This window comes from Muntiacus reevesi, chromosome 2 (genome assembly GCF_963930625.1).
Source record: "Muntiacus reevesi chromosome 2, mMunRee1.1, whole genome shotgun sequence".
Taxonomy (NCBI): domain Eukaryota; kingdom Metazoa; phylum Chordata; class Mammalia; order Artiodactyla; family Cervidae; genus Muntiacus; species Muntiacus reevesi.
The window spans coordinates 198,529,043-198,549,345 of record NC_089250.1 but is presented as its reverse complement, the minus strand read 5'-3'; the positions used below and the strand labels follow the sequence as shown (position 1 = coordinate 198,549,345).

Sequence of the window (20,303 nt, the reverse complement as noted above, 5' to 3'; positions counted from 1 at the left end):
GATTCTCCAGGCAAAAATACAGGAGTGGGTTGCCATGAGCACCTCCAGAGGATCTTCCCAACCCAGGGATGGAACCCAGGTCTCCCGCAAGGCAGGTGGATTCCATACCAGCTGAGTCACCAGGGAAGCTCTAAATCACCTCTAGGTTACTTATAATACCTAATACAATGTAAATACTCATAAATACAATGTAAATACTATGTAAATAGTTGCCAGGGGCAAGGCAAATGTAGTTTCTGAGGTTAGCTGAATCCATGAACATGCAGGTCTGACTATAATTCACCTTCATATCCTAAAGGAAGGAGATGCTCACAGTTAGAAAGGCCTCTAGGCAGACGTTCCGGGTGGTCCAGTGGTTAAGAAACTGCCTGCCAGTGCAGGGGACATGGGTTCCATCCCTGCTGTGGAAACTAAGATCCCACGTGCCAAGAGGCAACTGAGCCTGAACACCAGAAACTACTGAAGCCCACATAGCCCAGCGCGAGTGCTCTGCAAGAGAGGCCTCGCCCGTGCGCTGCAACTAGAAGGCAGCTTCTACCAGTCACAAGTAGACAAAGCCAGCAGGCAGCAACAAACACCTTGGGGAGACCAAAATAAATAAATAAGGCACCTGGGCAGCCTCTGATCTCAGCCTTTCCCAGACCTCTCCTTTTGCTAAGCCCAGCTCAATTTTTGCCTAATCTACTTAACACTGGAATGCTTTAATATTTAAGAGTACTTCCACCATGGGATTCAATGGCATCTAGGCCCCTGTCCTAGCCACCATGCAAAGTCATCCTGTTTACTCCAGATACACATTCCAGACACTATGAAGGCTCAGGCCAAAGCACTGGCATCATCCTCGATATTTCTCTTCCTCTCATCCCGCACCAGCAAATACCTTTAAGTTCTACTTTCAAAGTATGTTAAGAATCTGGCCACTCCCACTGCCACCTCCATCTCCTGCTACCTTAGAGCAGCAGCCTCCTAACTGGCCTCCCTGCTTCCCCCTGAACCCATATCTAGCGGTCATAGCACTCCTCCCCCTTAAAAGTCTCCCCATATCACCAGAAATAAAAGTCAACATCTTTGCTTCCATCCCATGTGAGGCCCTAAACAACCCCTCCCCGACCCTCTTCCTTTCGGACCTCATCTTCCGCAGGTCTCCCTCCCTTCCCCAATCCCACCTCTGGGTCTCTCTCACTGCTCCACTCGCCCCCATAACCTCACAGCTCCCTCCTTCACCTCTTTCAAGGTTTTGCTCAGATTCTACCTCACTGCTGAGGCTTTCTCTGTCCACCCAATTAAAACCACAATACCCTCCCAGCCAGTTCCTTCGGTCTCTGGTTTTCTCCACAGCCTGTATCACCATGTGACAGTTCACAGCTTTGGATTTATCATCCATCCCCACCCCCACCACCACTCAGCGGTAAACTATAAAAAGGCAGAGATTTCCATCTATTGTGTCCCATGCTGTACCCCCAGAACCGCAACCAGAGGTCAAATTGCCAGCATTCGTTGGATAATAGAGAAAGCAAGGGAATTCCAGAAGAACATCTACTACTGCTCCATTAATTACACTAAAGCCTTTGATTGTGTGGATCGCAACAAACTGTGGAAAATTCTTAGAGATGTAAATACCAGACCACCTTACCTGTCTCCTGAGAAGCCTGTATACAGAACAAGAAGCAACAGTTAGAACCTCACAAGGAACAACTGACTGGTTCAAAATTGGGAGAGGAGTACGTTAAGGCTGTATATTGTCACTCTATTTATTTAACTTCTATGCAGAGTACATCATACAAAATGCCGGGCTGGATGAATCACAAGCTGGAATCAAGACTGCAGGCAGAAATAGTACAGCTTCAGATACGCAGATGATACCGCTCTAAGGGCAGAAAGTGAAAAGGAACTAACGAGCTTCTTTCTTGATGAGGGTGAAAGAGAATGAAAAAGCTGGCTTAAAACTCAATATTCAAAAAATGATCATGGCATCTGGTCCCATCACTTCCTGGCAAACAGAAGGTGAAAAAGTGGAAGCAGTGACAGATTTTCTTTTCTTGGGCTCCAAAATCACTGAGGATGGTGACTGCAGCCATGAAATTCGAAGACCCTTGCTCCTCGGAAGGAAAGCTATCATTCCCCGACTCAAAACACTTCAACTGTCACATAGTTTATCCAAATACCTTTCCATGGCCCCAGGGTCCCATATGATCTTGCTGGGCCTCCAACAAGCTAAGTCCCAGCCAGTCTCAGGAACTGTGCACATCATCTATTTTCCTCAGGTCTTTTCAAAAAAGGCTGGCTCCTTTTCACTAGATATCACCATCCCCACCCCCTCCAGGAAGAGACAAGTTTCCCTGACCATTCACCTTAAACGCCCCCACCCCCGACCCGGTTCCAGTCACTACCAAAGCCCTGTTTTATTTCTTTCATGGTTCTTATCATAACTTGGAATTACCTAGTTAGTCTATTTGCTTATGTGTTGTCTGTCTGGCAACCCACTCCAGTACTCTTGCTTGGACAATTCCATGGATGCAGGAGTCTGGTAGGCTCCAGTCCAGGGGTCGCAAAGAGTCGGACACAACTGGGCGACTTTCCTTACTTTCCTTCCTGTCTTCTGCACTAGAATGTATGCTCCATGAGTGCTCTCAGATTGCTTCAACCATAAAACAGAGGATTTAATTTACTTTGTGGAGTTGATATGGGCATTACTATCTTTTAAAAAAATTCAAGCTGTTCTCCCAATATCTAGAACAGTGAAGGAAACAATATACAGAAAAATTGAGTAAATGAGTGCATGAGATCAGGCAGTGACAGACCCTTTACCCAGCGATCCTAACTCAGCCCCATCCAGAGACTAGCAGCCTCATGGTTTGGGCCTCCTGGACACTCGAGGACAGGGGTGTGGTCTGTACTTCCAGGCCACCACAAGGCACCAGCGACCACCTTGACCTCAACAGGGTTTCCTGTGACCACAAAGGTACTCTGTGGCAGTGAGTCTGGGCACAGAAAACATCCCCACCGGGGGCTGTTCAACAAATGGAAAGGGGACAAGGTAAAATCTAAGGGAGGGTCCAGAGCAGAGGAGATGTCTGAAGGCCATAGCTGGGTCACGCAGGAATCTAACCTGTAGGCCAATCAGAAAAACAGAGGCAAACAGAAAAACAGTCTCCAGCTACTGGGCACAGACAACACAACACTGAATTAAGGGGTGAGGGGCCCAGGGTAAACAGTCTCAAAGTCTGGATTCTTATTGGCTGTGTGCCCCTTCTACAAGCCATCTCCCCTCTTTGAGTCACTCCAGTTTCCACCTCAATGAAAGGGAGAGGTGGCCTAGAGGCAAAAAGAATTAATTCTCAACTCATAAGACCCTCCCTTCTCTAAGGACTTAATATATTCATCCTCATGTAATCTGTTTGGAGCTCTATAAGTAAGGATATATTCATACCATCCCCAATTAACAAAAGAGGAAACTCAAGTTCAGAGAGTAACTTACCCAAGGTCACAGTGCCAGAGAAAAGCAGAGCTAAGCCACAAACCTGGGTCTAGCTGATGTCAAATAGCCTTATTCTCATTCTTAACGACTGTGCTGCCAGATTCTTTACTGGAAGGCAGGATGGTGTAGTGGGTAAAAGCCTGGACTCTGGAGTGAAACTGCACAGGTTCAAATCCCAGGTCTGCTATCTAGTACCCCTAGCCCCTCGAACAATGTCTAATCTTCACTATTTTCACCCCCAAACTGGGGATAAACAAAAGCACCAACCTCAGAGAACTGTGAAGATTAAGTAAAGTAGAAACGTAATCCCTGGGAAGGTTTCTTACTTACTTGGTACAATGTTTTCTTCCAATATAAAAGGGCAGGAGACAAAGCCACGAAACAAACGCTGCAACCTGGAGCTTCTCCCATCTTACCCTACTCAGCCCTCATCACAACCCTAGGAGGTGCGGGAATCCTCTTATCCCCAAATCACAGATGAAGAAAACCGTGACAACTGCTTTAAGATCTTTTTCTGCCCCTCAATGATTCTAAAGCTAACAGAACAAAACGACCTTTTATATTTACTGGTTTACTTGACGTGCTTACTGACACCTCGTCTGATCAAACCTTCAGGGCCCCATCGGCCGCACGTCGCTGGCTCCCAAATAGCACTGAAGGGTGGCTGGAATAAATGAATGGAGAATTCCAGGCCTAGCCGGACGCGAGCTGATCCGGTTCGGCGGCGAGGAGGGGGCCCCGGACACCCTCCCCCTGCCCATCGGGGCGGGCCGCCTGCCCCGCGCCACACTGTCCAATGGGTTTCGCCTCCCTCGCGGGTGGTCAGGCCCCCTTCTCACGCCCACCACGCAGCCACTGCCACGAGCCGCCACGCCGGCACGACACCGGCTGCCTTCGGACAGGTGCTCCCGCAGGAGGCCCGCCTGAGCCGGGTGGGGCAAGGCGGCGGGACCCTGAGTCACCGCCGGTAGCCTCGGCCTTGGCGTCACCGACTGGCGGGGCCGAGGCGAGGTCGGAGCCTGCGGTCGGCCTGGGTCTCCTGGGGCAGGCTGCCCGTCCTTCCCGCCGGAGTCCCAAGAGGCCCCCGGCCCCTGGGCACCGCGCGGCGCGGGCCTCCCGGCCTACTCAGCAGCCCCGCCCAGGTCCACCTCGTGAGTACGGCCCGGCTCCAGCCCGGGTGAGCACTGCCAGGACAGCACTCACCTCTCCGCGGGGCCCGCGCGCGGGCGGTAGCAACGGCCCAGGTACCCGCGGGCTGCAGAGGCGGCAGTGGCCAGACTCTCCTCTCAGGCAGCGGCCATGTTGCCGGTGGAGAAACTCGGGCGGACACGTGGGGGGAGCGAGCGGGGCGGGCCCTCACGCTTCCTTTTACCCACAATGCCCCGCCCCGGCGCTCGCGGACCCGCCCCCTCCGCCGCTTCATTCATATGGGCGGCCAGCCCTGGCCTGGCAGCAGGGGGCGCTGATGCAGTCGCAAAACAGCTGAAAACAACCAGCGGGAAGGTAGCAAGGGGCAAAATGTTGATCCTGGCAGCGGTGGGATTCGAACCCACGCCCCCGAAGAGACTGGAGCCTTAATCCAGCGCCTTAGACCGCTCGGCCACGCTACCCAGTTATGATCAGGCCTTTCCAGAAAGCTATTTAATACATTTACAGACACGTACACTTCTGTTTCTTTGTTTGATATACATTTTACTTCATTCCTATAGAACTATTTTAGAACGTGTCGGCTACTAAAAAGGAAATATTTGCTCCAATAGTTAGACCCACACTTCTTCCGAACAGGTCTTAGAACGACACGCAGTTTAAGGATCTGTTTTCTGAGTAGGACGTTTAACACTTTAAGCAGGTTAACCCACGCCGGAGTAAATGATGGATTTCAGCAGTAACCCGCGCCAGGGGTTCCGAAAGCCAAACCCGTGGACTGGTGTCGGCAGTTTTCTCTAAAATTATGTTTTAATTTTTAGTTACACAGATAATATGTGAATTATTGCAAAATATGAAAACTTTGTAGATAAAGTACTAATGTTCTTTTACTTTTGGTATCTAAGTCCCTTCCGCAGAGGTAACCATTATACAGCTTAGTATACTGCATGTCCTTCTGGATCGTCTACTGTGAATTTATGTGAATATATATGGATATACTCATATGGATAGATATATCCATAGAAATAGGTGTTTTATTTTTATTGTTATGGATTTTACATAAACATAAATATTAATCATACTAGTAGTATTTATTGCAACTGACTTTTTTCACCTATTTTTTGGGGTATCTATCCATATTGATATATATGTAGATATTTTAAAATATAGAAAAAGTACAAAAAAAATCGTCCATATTCCCACTACGTAATATCGTGGCATTTTACTTCCAATTCTTTTCTTATGTATATGCTTTTTATTAAAAGTGTGAATGTGATCCTTTTAAAAATCCATTAAGAATATATAGTGTGATCTTGCTTTTTATTTACATAATCCTTACTACATTGTACCAATATTATTCTGCAACTTGCTTTTCTACTCCAATATTACATTTTTTATTTATCGTGATAATATGGATCTAATTTATTCCATGCTATGAAGATGGGCATTTAAGTTGTTTATATTGTTATAGTCAAGTTTCTGGTTAATATACAGTTGGCACACACCCTGATATTTGGGCATTCCATATTCCTCCGTCTCTTCAATTCCTCCTTAATGCATATTTTTTTCTCTATCTACCTTTAAAATAAGTATTGACGTACAAAGATTTTCATTGTACTGGGAGAGTTTGTTACTTTTAAAGCAATCTTTAATAAATACAGAAGCAGCCATCTCTCCCGGCCAGGCATTGTGAGAGGATCAAAGCCAAGTGAGGAATAGTCCTTGCAATCAAGAAAAACATTGACCTGCTGATGTGTTTTAGTACCAGGGGAAACTGTATTTGCTTGTGAGTTATGTGCTGGATTTTCCAAAAGGAAATATCCCTATGATGAAGATAATTGCTGGAATCTCTGCCTGATACTACTTTTCTAGTAATTGCCTGACCAGTCCAGAGAGGGGGTCTGGCGGTCACCTTCCGCACACTGTGGCCAGTGGGCTCAATGGTAGACACAGGACAGAGGTCAGTCCAATCATGAGACATGATGAGTTCCTGATTTGTTATTTTGACTGTACTAAGTGTTGGGGTCAGTCTCTGAAACCGACTGACTGGAACTGGGATTTGGGGTGGCCAGATTCTGTGAGATGGACTGGAGAAGAAAAGAAAGCCAGTGAATGGAAGAATAATGATAAAATGAGAGGAAGAGTAAAGAGTCACAGAGAAATTCTGATGGTTTTGTGGCTCCCAGCTTAAGACTTTTCCAGGGCCCAGTGGCATTCACATTCTTGCAGACATCCCTTTATCATTATAATAAATTCCTCTTTTCTGCTAAAGCTAGGGTTATCCATTAACTTTAACAAATGAGCCGCCCCCTAGTGTGGAAAGGACTCAAACATAGGTAAAGACATTTCCACCAGAACATTCTGCAGCAATTCACATCTGTCCCTACCAATATTTACTAAACAAGATGCCTAACAGGAATGCCAGCTGATCCTGGAAGGCAGAGCCCAGAGCCTCCTTTGGGCGTTTCTTGCAGACCTGAGGTGCCATCACACGGCTGTCTTGTGACTGTCAGATGTGACACTAATAAGCAGGTGAAGCCAAATGCTGCACCGGAGCTTGGGACCCGCTAGGTCCCAGCAACTTTATGTAAGGGGAGAGAGGAAGGGGCTAACCCCCCACTGTCCTTGTGGCGTGTCTGCTCTGTCCCTTGGCTAATGGGGCAGGTGGATGGGACAGAGGGCAAACCCCATAGATGAAACATTGCCTCTGGCCCCCATCCCCAGTCTAGAGACTGTCAGGTAAGGGGTGTCTGTCTTCAGATCACAGCCCCTTGGCTGGGGGCAGCAGGGATGGACATGGGGGCTTAATCCCGGATCCCCAGCAGTCTTCACTCCCTTGCCCCTGCAAAAGGAAATTCATCCCAAACCCGGTCTGAGACCAAACCGTACTGCATGAACCTCCTTCTGGAAAGAAATGAACATTCCCAATAAAACACTTAACCATTTTTCTTATGAAATTTACTAGCATTAGAATTTGTACTGGGAAACTTGTTTTCTACCCATTCACCCAGTTGACTGTTTGCCAGTCAAGAAAGTAGTGAACTTTAATGAAACATCCCCGCCCCATCCTCCCAAATCTGACAATGATTATGTAATCATTCTCTTGTCCTATAAAATTGTCTCTACCAGAATAGAAGTCAGAAGAATGGTCACCCTTGTGTGAGTTGGGGTGGGATGTAATGCCAGAGGTTGGGGGCGTGTCTCTGAGGGAGCTCTCTAGAGTACTGCAAATGTTCTAAAATTCATCAAGCTTACACTTTACTCTATGTAGGTGGTACTGTAATAAAAGGTAAATTTTTTAAAATGTCCCTACCAAATATGGATCTTTGAACTAGTCTCCCTGAGGATTTACACTTCCAGGAAGACTGTAATAAAATTTTAGCGTAGGCTTGCAACAAAACCATCTGAAAAGTTTTTTGTTTTTTTGTTTTTTTTTTAACATTTTCCTCTATTCTTCAGGGCCCTTTTCTTCTTCCTCCCCAAAGGGAATACTCTCTCTGGGTGGGAATGTGTTGTTTTTGCCTTCCCAGAATCCTTCCCCAACACTTCTGTTTCCAATACTGATTTTCCTTTGAGGAAACACTCCTCTCTGTGGTCTTTTTTTCAGTTAATTTTTATTGGAGTATAGTTGATTTACAATGTTGTGTTACTTTCTGCTGTACAGAAATGTGAATCAGTGATATATATATTCCCTCCTTTTTAGATCCTTTTCCCTTATAGGTCATTACAGAGCATTGAGTAGAGTTCCCTGTGCCATACAGTAGGTTCTTATTAGTTACCTATTTTATATATGGTAGTGTGTATATGTCAATTCTGAGCTCCCAATTTATCCCTCCCCAGCTCCTCCCTGTGGTCTTGAAGGAACTGTCAATCAAAGCACCAGTCCAAATTAGGCCAATCAGATGCTTCATCCTGGAAATCTGAATCTGGATACTAGAGCCAATTTAGCTCACTAGTGGGCCTGGGAAGGAAACTTTTCGACTGTTACCTTCTGCTAGATCCCCAAACTTGCCCTGGGACCTCCTTTCTGAGGCCTGATTAATTCCCTTTTACCTTCCAAAGTGTAAGTTACCTCCTTCTCAAAAAAAAAAAAAAAAAGCTTTGCTAATGTTGGTTGGTGTTAATTTCTATTACCTGCAACTAAGGATCCCCCAATCACCTAGGCCTCCCCAAGAGGAACCCTGTTTTTGCAGAGGAGACACTTGCATGCAGGGTGATCAGAGCATTTCTGTCTAGAACAAATGCTTACTTAGAAGGAAAACTGGGACACAGGCATGAACTAGGGCTCTCCTTGGCAGACTGGGACAGGCAGTCATCTTACACCTTGACCACTTAAAGGTCCACCCAAACTGAGAGACCTGGGAGAGGCTTCCTGTATTGAGTCAAGTTAAGCTGAAGACTCCATTCCTGCTGGCACCCTCCCTCCAATACCTTTAAGTTTCAGCTTTACGAACGCACTCCTCTGTCCCATGCTGGAGGTCATCGGAATAAGGCAGCAGCAGCAGCTGCAGGTGACATCATTTCTGCTGGAAGTATGAAGATATTTGAGCTTCAAACCTCCAACTTTCCTTCCTGATGAATGGAAGCATTCTTATCAAATGTTTTTGCTGTGTCTTACCTTTAAGCCTCATTTTTCTCATCTGTAAAATGTTCATAGTAATACTGAAGGTGGTTGCAGGGTTAGAGGTGACTGTGTATGTCCAGCCCAATGTCTGACAGGCCATGTATCATTATTTCTAAGACATGTTTTTTTTTCTTCACATTTTAATATCTCTAAAACTGGCCTGTATCTTATGATCCATGGCATACAGTTTATTTTCAGTGTTTTTTTCTTATTAATACAGAAAATAATGGTGCGTCTTAAGATCAATGGTGTCTTAATATTCAACAAAACATAGTAGTGGATGTTCAATACGTAAATTATCATGATGCATTTTTAACTTAGCAAGTTTAATTTAGCATTTGTATCTTAGTTAGTAAACATTTTAAATTCTTACTCTGAGTTCTGCATGCCATCAGTCTCCAGAGAGGAAACAGGGCTAATGTCTCCTGCAAATTTCTCTTGTGGTTTCTCTTCACTGGACATGGTGGGAAGGGAATTTTGGAAAATGCAGTTTAGTTTAGCCCAGGCGACATCTAGTAACCACCAGAGGCCGTCACTGAAAGCCTACTGAATGCAAGCTCTGTGTGTCTGTGTGTTAGTTGCTCAGTCGTGTCTGACTCTTTGCAACCCCATAGACTGTAGCCTACCTGGCCCTTCTGTCCATGGGGTTCTCCAGGCAAGAACACTGGAGTGGGTCGCCATTTCCTTCTCCAAAAGGAACTATAGAGAGAGAAAGTGAAATCGCTCAGTCGTGTCCAACTCTTTGCGACCCCATGGACTGTAGCCTACCAGGCGCCTCCATCCATGGAGTTTTCTAGGCAAGAGGACTGGAGTGGGTTGCCATTTCCTTCTTCATGGGGGCTCTAGCCTATGTGATCAGGCATTAGAGATAGAAGTCAACATAACTGATAGATTAATTATAACAGTGTTCTAACAGCTTGGGAAAAAGAGGAACTGACATAAAATGCAACAGGAAGCTGTGTTACTCCAAAAATATCACAGCATCAGAACACCTGAAAACCTTCGTGGAACATTAGACTATGACACCATTTACATGTGGACAAGCCACAATGAAGGAAACATCAAATTTACTAAAGGAAAGATAGCTTGCTTGAGGCTATGTAAGACTCAAGGTAGTATAACACATGACCTTTCTCATGACTCATCTTACCATTTCATTGAGGAGCTAGGACACAAGCTAGTGAAAAATTAAACACCGAAAAATAAATGTGTGTACAAAAAATAATAAATTCTTCAGTTCAGTTCAGTCATTCAGTTGTGTCCCACTCTTTGTGACCCCATGGACTGCAGCCCGCCAGGCCTCACTGTCCATCACCAACTCCCTGAGTTTACTCCAACTCATGTCAATTGAGTCGGTGATGCCATTCAACCAACTCATCCTCTGTCGTCTCCTCCTCCTTCTGCCTTCAATCTTTCCCAGCATCAGGGTCTTTTCCAATGAGTCAGTTCTTCGCATCAGGTGGCCAAAGTATTGGAGTTTCAGCTTCAGCATCAGTCCTTCCAACGAGTATTCAGGACTGATCTCCTTTAGGATGGACTGGTTGGCTCTCCTTGCAGTTCAAGGGACTCTCAAGAGTCTTCTCCAACACCACAGTTCAAAATCATTAATTCTTTGGTGCTCAGCTTTCTTTATAGTCCAACTATCACATCCATACATGATCACTGGAAAAACCATAGCTTTGACTAGATGGACCTTTGTTGGCAAAGTAATGTCTCTGCTTTTTAATATGCTGTCTAGGTTGGTTATAACTTTCCTTCCAAGGAGCAAGCGTCATTTAATTTCATGGCATAAATTCTTACTTTGATGATTTTATCAAAGTTGTATATGATATTAATTCTATAAGGCATGTTATCAAAATGAATAGTATGCCTACCCCTTCCACTCCAGGCAACCACTTTCAACTTTTAGCTGATTCTTGTGGTGTTTATCTCCATATGTATAAACAATGTACTTGTATTGCTGCTTTCTTTTTTTCTGTTTTAGGCATTTCCTACTAAGGAAGATAAGAATTTAACCTTAATCACCCGACTTCTGCCATCACAAACACCTCAACCCTCCTGAAAGAATCATACTATAATTTCATTTGAACAATAATCAGTAAATGCTACTAACTAAGCTTAAGCTTAACTGTGTTCTCAACTATGATTATTTTTCCTCTTCTGGAAAATATTGTTTATCTTATTCTTTACTTAATAACTGTCTTTAAAAAACTTACCTTTCTATGAATTCATCCCTAACTCAACTGCAAACAGTCCATTCTTGTCATACAGACAGAATCAAGAGGCGCTCTATCACTTCAACTTTTTGAAGATATTTCTCCCACACCCTCCTGAGAGATGCCCTTAAACTCTGGCCCTTCACCCTCCTGTAGAGACTGACTTTGCCTCATTCTTAGGTTGGAACCCATGCCTTTCTTATTTCCCCCACAGTGGCTCTCTTTTGATAGAACAACTCTTCCAGTGTCTTCTGGAGAAAGAGTACTCAAGAGATTACCTTTTTGAGAATTTACATGTCTGAAATTATCATTATTTCACCTTTATGCTTGCTTAATAATTTGGGCATATGACTCTCCATTAAAGAATATTTTCCCCACAATTTAAAAGGCATCAACTTCCAACTTCCAGTGTTACTATTGAGTTGCCTGATGTTATTCTGATTCTCAGTCATTTGTATGAAACTTGTTCTTTCCTTCTGGAAGTTTTCAGTGTCTTTTCCTTGTCCTCAATGTTCTGAAATTTCAGGAAGTTGAATCTTCGCATAGGTTAAATTCTATCCATTGTGCTAGATACTTAATGGGCCCTATTGTTCTGGAGACACATCCTTCCATCCCAAGAAATGTTCTCAACATTTTAAAAAGATTCTCACAGGTCCCTGGCGATCCTGTGGTTAAGACTACCTTTCCACTGCAGGGGCAAGGGTTTGCTCTCTGGTCAGGGAATTAAGATCCTGCAAGCTGCATGGCTGAACTTTGGTGCTGGATAAGACTCTTGAGGTCCCTTGGACTCATGGAGATCAAATCAGTCAGTCCTAAAGGAAATCGGTCCTGAATATTCATTGGAAGGACTGATGCTGAAGCTGAAGCTCCAGAACTTTGGCCACCTGATGCAAAGAGCTGACTCATTAGAAAAGACCTTGATGCTGGGAAAGATTGAAGGCAGGAAGAGAAGGGGATGACAGAGGACGAGATGGTTGGGTGGCATCACCAACTCAATTGACCTGAGTTTGAGCAAGCTCCAGGAGCTGGTGCTGGGCAGGGAAGCCTGGCGTGCTGCAGTGCAGAGGTCAGACATGACTAAGCCACTGAACTGAACTGAACTGATGCTGCTTGGTGTAGCCCAAAGGACTCTCTCCTCTCTACTGTCTCTGTTCTAACTTGGGCTCCTAAAATATCTTCTCTTTTTCTTTTAAGCCAGGCCACATGGGAGCATAATTCCCTGACCAGGGATCAAACCTCTGTCCCCGGCATTGGAAGCTCAGAGTCTTAACCATTGGATTGCCAGGGAAATCCTATATTTTGTTTTATTTTAATTAAGACTACATCTATTTTTTCCAATATATACTACTAGTATTATTCTTTGGAATTAATTTTATTTATAATTGAGAAAACTAAAATTGTGCATGAAGTCAGAAAGAAAGAGAAGTGTGTATGGAGAAAAACAAATGGATTCCTCAGATGACTCATAAAAGGGAAAAAAAAACCCACACCCAGTCATAACCAGACTTATGAGTTCCTTTCAGTGATATTTTCTTTTTTTGGTGATTTTAAATACTGATAAGTATGTCTGTTACTGAGTCCAAGCTTGCCAGTGAGTTGGAGATGAGGTATTGAGGCAAGGAACACAACTTTATTCGGGAAGTCAGCCAACTGAGAAGATGGCAAACTAATGTCTCAAAATAACCATCTTGTTGGGGCCTGAATGCCAGGTTATTTTATAGAACAGAGATGGAGGGAGGTGAGGAAGAAAAGTAAAAGACCATTAATCTTGCAAATATCTCCTGGAATGGCTAGCCTTGGGCAGGGAATGTGTTAATTTTTTCCTTCCTGTAGTCATCCACAGATGGATCTGAAGAGAGGCACTTCGGTTCACTATTCTGGCCGAGGGGCAGGGGTCCCAGAGGCAGGCCGTTTCATATAAACAGTGTCCTTTTAGTGAACAAAAGCAATGGGGAGCAAAGGTTAACGTCAAAGAAACAGATCCAATGTGGATGGAGTCAGTTCTTTCCAGTAACATGTCAAGATAGAAGAGAAACCAAATCTTTTTGGAAACTTCACTGTATTACAGTGAAAGCAATTTCTCACTTCTAAGTGATTTGCATATTGGTAGGACTGAGTTAAACCTCTTTACATTTTAATCTACATGTTGAACATAATTCAGTAAAAATGATATCTATATCTACACATATGCTTAATTTCTACTAAAAGCCTATATGAAATTTTTAGCTATGAAACTAGGATCCTAGAATCCTGTCCCCAGATTTTAAAAGGCCAAGGAAAGATCCTTTAAAGGTTACACATAAATAATCTCAGGCTGTTCTTAGCTGACGTATCCACAAAGCAAAAATGGTCAACAGTTATAACTGTTTTACTAAGGAATAGTTGTGCAGCCCAAAATGCCTGTTCCTCTGGCTTCTAGAATTTCCTCTCCTATCCTTCAGCCTCTTTGTTCTTTTGTTTCACTTCCTGGGAAGTATCCTCTACTGCATTTTCCAGACCTTCTATTAAGTTACTCATTTCTGTAAGTGTATTCAGTTTACAAGAGCTCTTTACTGTGTGAATTCTTAGAATCGCATCTTGTTCTTTTTGCATGGGTGCAATATTTTATCAAAGGATATTGATAGTTTTTATTAAAGTTTTCTTCTCTAGGCATATTGCTTCCTCAAAGATGCTCTTTTCTGTGGGTTCTGTTTGTTGTATGAAATACCTTCCTTCTATATGGATCTTTGGGTTGGCTGTTCAAGTTTAAGAATGGGGCTCTAACATGTTGTCTGGGAATTTCTGTCTGTGTGGTTGTGGGTGGGACTTGATGGATGAGACTTTTTTGGTGAGGTGCTCTGGCCAGTCTGTTTTGTTAGGGGGAAGTAGTTTTAAGTCTTTCATCTTAGGCTGCTAAGATTTACAAGAACTTTTTCCAGTTGTCTGCCCTCCACTAGGAGGGACAAAGTCAGCTGCCAGTGTGCCTGGGAGCACAGGGGCAAAGAAGGCTGGTGGATACCCTACAACAATACAGAAACTTGCACAACCCTCCTTTCAGTAGAGGAGCCTTGACAGGGCCAGAGTAAGTGGACAAAGTAGGTAATTAAACAGTTAATCCCACTAGAGAATTTTAAGTAAAGAAAAAGTATGGGGAGACCCCTGTAAGTTAATGATTACTCAAGAAAGCAGGAGTGCTTAACCACAAAACCAAGCAAGCTTGCTTAGCAACAAAACCATGCAGGAGAAGTATGAGACATCCCCCCAAACAATGAAACAACATGTGCATGAGACCAACATCCTGCCCACTGGAGCTCAGTAAGTTAATGAACCCTAGGACATGCTCTCTACACACATAAAGAAAGTTTGGGGCTTCCCTGGTGGCCTAGTGGTTGAGAGTGCCTGCCAATGCAGGGGACACAGGTTTGATCCCTGGTCGGGGAAGATCCCACATGCCATGTAGCAACTAGGCCCAAACACCCCAATTACTGAGCCAACAGTCTAGAGTCCATGAGCCACAACCACTCAGCCCATATGTCCCAACTACTGAAGCCTATGTACCTATGCTCTGCAACAAAAGAAGTCAGGACAAGGAGAAGCTGGTGTACCAGGAAGAAGAGTAGCCCCTGCTCATCACAACTAGAGAAAGCCTGCGTGCAGCAACAAAAACCCAGCATAGTTAAAAATAAATAAATCTTAAAAAAAAAAAAAACGCCAGTAATTTACGTTAAGGTGTCATTTCAAAGTAAAGACCCTCACTGTGCTGATACCTGAAATAATTTTTCCATAATGCTATGATAGTCCCAGCTTGACCACGAAGGGATAAGAAAACTCCTCTGCCCAACCTGGAGGAGGGGCTGATGATGGAAGAATGAGGAAGAAGGTGGTCTTTTCCCCCTCCCCGCTTTTTCCTTTGATTATAAAACTGTAGCCCACTAAGTTCTCAGAGTGGCATTTTCTTGCCTGCCTTCTTATCAGCCTCGCAGGCATCCTATTTTAATGTCACTTTCTATCTATCACTTTGCCTCTCACTGAATTCTTTCTGAGCTGAGACACAAAGAACTGGAGCTCCTCGGAGCCCCCCCAAAGCCTCACTTTCTGCTGTGCCTGCTATCCTAGGCTTCTGCAGGGTGATGAAGGAGCAGCTGACTGGCTACACAGGGGAGGTGAGTGGGTCTAGAGGTCTGCTGCTTTTAAGTCTTTCAACTGAACCTACATTTTTAGCACCATTTCACTCTCACTCTCACCTTCCAGAGGCTCCTGGTGCCTATTGCTTATCGTTTTGGGGGTGTCTTCATTGATGAAAACTTGGCTCTCAGATTTCTCTACAGCTGATCCAGCTTTCTTGGGTCTGCTAATTCACGGTCTATCTCCTTTCCAGCATCCAGTATTTTGTTGTTGTTGATGTCTCCTCCTTTTCATCCTCATGGGCTTATGCCATTAAGAAAATTTCTTTCCTGTCATTTTAGTTGGGACTTACGAGCAAATGGACTAAAAAATAAAAAATGTGTGTTCAATATACCATGTAGAGTTATGCTAATGTTCAAATTTCTTAATATTCTTAAAATTTTTAAAGAAATTCTCATTGAATTTCTTAAAAAGCAATTAGCTTGAAACCAAATGATCATGCAAATAAGCAACATTTTTTCAAGTTTTAGATCACAAAACACTTTTTACATGTATTTTCTTTGAAATTGATGACAAGTCTATTGGTAAAAATTCTTCTTTGTTTTCTAGGTCAGAAACCCCCCCCCCCAAAAAAGAGGGGTACATCCTTTATATAAAGCAAATGCAAAACATATGTGCCAAATCTGGAAGGTTTTTGTTAAGAATTTATTAGAAATATTAAAAATTGAGAAAACTTGCATTAAAAAATCCAATTTTCAGCAACTTGAAAAACTGGAAAACGGGGGCAACATTGAGCCCACACTCCCCATGGGGACAACCATCTGGAGCTGAATCTGAGCTGCTTCTTTCAGGTGGGACTAAGGCCTTCAATCCACTCTGTCTCCATTCAGTTCTTTCACTCATCTGTTACCAGAAGACACTTGAATTTGAGACCAGAAAGAAAGAAATCACTTTATTTGGAAAGGCAAAATTGAACTTAATACATATGCAAAAATAAATCTATAATACAAGCCACTTCTCTGGGTCCCACCCAGTGTCCACCTTGTCTAGGTTAAATGGTTACCTCAGAGATTAGAAAAAATGAGTAACAGGCACAATTGCAGAGAATATGCATATTTTGTCTCCTTCCCCCTGCCCCCCCCCCAAGCTGCACATACTTGTGTAAACATTTTGTTGATTTGTAAAACATGTCTAGTACTGCAGACAAATGTGCTGGGATGAAAGGAAAGGAAGTCATTAAAAGAGCAACAACAGTAAGTTACCTGGTTTGATTCATCAAGGTTGCATTTGATGATACATTCCCACAGGGCCTCAGGTGAGGAGGGAATAAGGACATCCAGCTGCACTGGGGGTTAGGGATTTTTTTTTTCCTACTTACATCCATAAAGCCTGCTTTTTTTTCTTTTTAAACCTATACCAAAACTGAGAGACAGTATACTCCAGTTTACTCCAGTTTAATTTTAAATTTTATTCCCAGGATCCCCTAAGAGTAGCTCCCGGATCCTGGCTTTAGCTTAGCCTCTAACCAGCAGGATATCTGGAAAGAGACTACCTTTCAGAGCCTTGAATTTCCCATCTGTGAAGATACTGATCATACCCTTGACTCTGCTACTCTCCTGGACCTTCGCCTGCTTCTTGTACTTGAAGACAGTCTCTGATGTCTTCCCAGTTGGGCTGGATGTCCTGAGGTTTTTTTGCTTTTTGGATGCCCAGCATTTGTGGAAAAAGAAGATGCCCTAATCAATTTTAGAAGGCACAGACTATCTTTTGAAGGTGGAGTAAGTTCTGTTGGCTCAGAAGGATTTGTGTCTTGCAGATCACTTTGCTCTCACTGGTCCTTAAAGAAGCATTTGATTAGCTGTAGTATACCCAGGCCATTCCAGTCTCCTAGAGGAGAAGGGGACCACCTGCTGACATTAAAGCCAAATGGATGGGTGGAATTGCACAGGTGACCAAGCCATTCCAGACAGGCTGGAGGAACCAGAGCCACAAACACTCCATTTTTTATGAATTTACCGAGTGCTTAGTCGGTGCCAAGGCACTGTTTTTAAGCACTAGAGATTGAAGAAAAATTGAGGTAACGCTCATCTTCAGGGTTTAATATAGTAACTCTTAGTCAGAATTAGAGCAGGGGCTGCCAAACTATAGCCCAGGCAGGCTGTTTTTGACAATAAAGTTTTATTGGAACACCAGCTGCACTCATTCATTTAGGTTTCATTCACCGATGTTTCTGCACTACAAGGGCAAGGCTGAGTAGTTGCAACAGAGATCATAAGGCCCACAAAGCCTAAAATATTTACTATCTGGCCCTTTAGAAAAAAGTTGCCAATCCCTGTGTTACAGAAAAGCACTGACAGGCAACTAAGAAATGAGACCGGTGGCCAGGGAACATAAATGATTTGCATAATAAAATCTCAGAGAGTGAGGAGACTGGTTGAACTAACAACAGCAACAACAAAAGCATCAGTTAATGAGGCTTGAGAACCTTGAAAAGTCAAAGTTGCTTCTAGTTTACATTTAACAAATGCAAATTAACTATATGCACTGGTTTAAAACACACAAGACTTAAGGCAAGCCAACTGCTTGATCTGTGCAAACGGCAAAAGGGTAATTAGTTCCAGCTTTTGGAGGAAACTTGTTATGGTGAGTCCAAATACAAAAACAGGGGGACCCGTCATTTATAGGTGATCCAAAGGATTTTTCAAGGGTAATTTTGACTCTGCTTGATTTTTCCTTTAGGGCACACTCTTAACTTTGGAACCGAATCCATGCAGAGGGTCATGACTGCACAGTACTTAACACTAACATGCTGAAGGACCTGTCTTAATGAACTGGTTTGTATGTTACGCTGTTTTTTGTTTTTTGTTTTATGTTTTGATTTTTAAACAAAGAGATGTTGCTTTAGCACTTGGGGTTGACCAAAGCAGTCTGTTTTCTTTGCTATTTGAAACATCAGTTGAAATCACACTGATGTTAAATCTGAAATCCTTTTTTTTTTTTTTTTAATCTTTCTAAAGAGAACACTCATTAAATACAGATAGCCATAGCCTGGCCCTGGGGAAACCACTGGAATTAATGAGTGTTTATAGTTCTTGCCCTCTCATTCTCCAACAGCTTAAACAAATCTCAAGGGACTGCTGCTGAAAGCATCCTACTACAAATGACAAGAAAATCAGCCAAGCTTCAAGCAGAAAATGCCGAGGATGGGGGTTGGGAGCAGATTCTTCGTAAGAACATCAGATGCTAAGAAAATACAGAGGAATACTGTACAAGGGGTACTTCAGTCATATTGTGGATGCTGCCACTGAGATGCAAAGTTCATGTCTGCTTGGAGGAAAGGTTTCAACCTTCCAAGCCACAGCCCTTACACGTAAAAGCTTTGAGGTGCCCCCACTTCCACACAAGCTGAGGCAGGAATTAGAGGTAGTAAAAGTGTGCATATAGAAATCAAACCTGTTTTGTAAAGCCCACTGTGGAAAACATGCTTCAGAATGTAATTTGGCTGTATTCCACAAAATCAGTTGCATTTCAGGAAGGAAATTAAAAGATAAGAAAACAGTGTGTGGGCCCTCCCCCACAGCAGAAGAGGGCCTGGGAGATGTACAGTCTCACACACACCAAAAAACGCCACACACATTCTTCCAAATGCTCTGAGAAAGATGGTTTTGCTCTAAGACAGACATGACAATACACACCTCATGGAAAGCTAACATGCAGCTCTGCTCTTCCCCACCTCATCCTGACTTAGGAAACACAGACTCTGTGGGCCTGGGATTTCAGCCCAGCCTGAAAAGGCTGAGGAGCAAAGCCTTAATATTTTCCCTCCAGGGCAGAAAAGATAAATTTTCTTACATCTCATGACAAACAACAATAACAATAAAACATAGAAAAAGAACCTCAGAAAGATATGTTGGTTCATTAGGCTGCTTTTTCAGTCCCCAGTGCCCTAAGGGACAGCTGCAGTGTCTCCACTGGTAGCAAAGACATTTTCAAGAGTTAAAAAAGAACATACAAAAGTTGATTTACTAAAAACTGCCCGCTCCAGCCCCCAAACAACCCTAAATAAGAAGTCTTTTTCTTGCCCCCTCTCCTAACCCTGTAACTTGGGGCTGGCTGGCAGTGGTTTTTTCCAGCAAGTTATTCCTCCATCTGGGCCCAGGCCTCCTCCGCTTTCTCATAGTACTGGTTGGCCAGCCGGCCTTTCATGGCTTCCATCGCTGCCTCGGCTGCCTGGGTGTATAAGTCGCCTGAAAGAAAGCAAAGTAGGGTACAAAGAGGTGAAGAGCCTTGTTTTTGCTGCTCGGTATCCCTGACCCCTCTCCAGGAAGATCACACCGAGGTTACTCCTTCTGCCCTATCCCTGCACATAACCTGGGTGGGGCTCTGAGCGTGCACGTGATCCAAGCCGGGTCAATCAAAGCATCTTCCCTGTTCTTCACCAGGCCACAGGCAGTGGTCAGGACTTAGACACAGCCACCCAGAGTAAGCCATCCCAGGAAGCACAGTGATTGGCTTAGGGCTCATGAGTGATTCCAACTGAGTCATTGAGAATCAGGTTGAGGACGTCTATTGGACAAATTGGGGCTATATGAAAGTGGAAGGGATAAAGTATCTAGATGGGTTTGGCCACCAAATGAATTTGTGGAGAACATACAAAAACACTTCGTTTTCAGTGCTTTTGGATTTAGAAGTTTCAAATAAAAGATTACAGAATTACAGTATTATTTGCTTGATT

At 43.7% G+C, this 20,303-nt stretch overlaps 2 protein-coding genes and 1 non-coding gene across 5 annotated transcripts in view; all 3 read right to left on the bottom strand.

The window, feature by feature from the left end:
• The window catches only part of POLR3E (RNA polymerase III subunit E), a 30,903-nt gene extending 26,097 nt beyond the window's left edge, over positions 1-4,806 (bottom strand). Inside the window, exon 1 of the mRNA XM_065924481.1 lies at positions 4,682-4,806. The gene's annotated coding sequence lies outside the window, so the exon portion shown is untranslated. The remainder of the gene's footprint in view (positions 1-4,681) is intronic.
• A 200-nt stretch (positions 4,807-5,006) lies between these two features.
• On the bottom strand, positions 5,007-5,088 carry TRNAL-AAG (transfer RNA leucine (anticodon AAG)). The gene has a single exon. It is a non-coding gene; the product is annotated as a tRNA-Leu (tRNA).
• An 11,173-nt stretch (positions 5,089-16,261) lies between these two features.
• Positions 16,262-20,303, bottom strand: part of EEF2K (eukaryotic elongation factor 2 kinase) — a 64,749-nt gene continuing 60,707 nt past the window's right edge. For 2 of the 3 annotated variants that reach the window (XM_065924477.1, XM_065924480.1), the window contains exon 18: positions 16,494-19,815. In XM_065924477.1, coding sequence (XP_065780549.1) covers positions 19,706-19,815 — 110 coding nt within the window. In that variant the 3' untranslated portion in view covers positions 16,494-19,705. The other variant, XM_065924479.1, reaches the window with a different exon arrangement.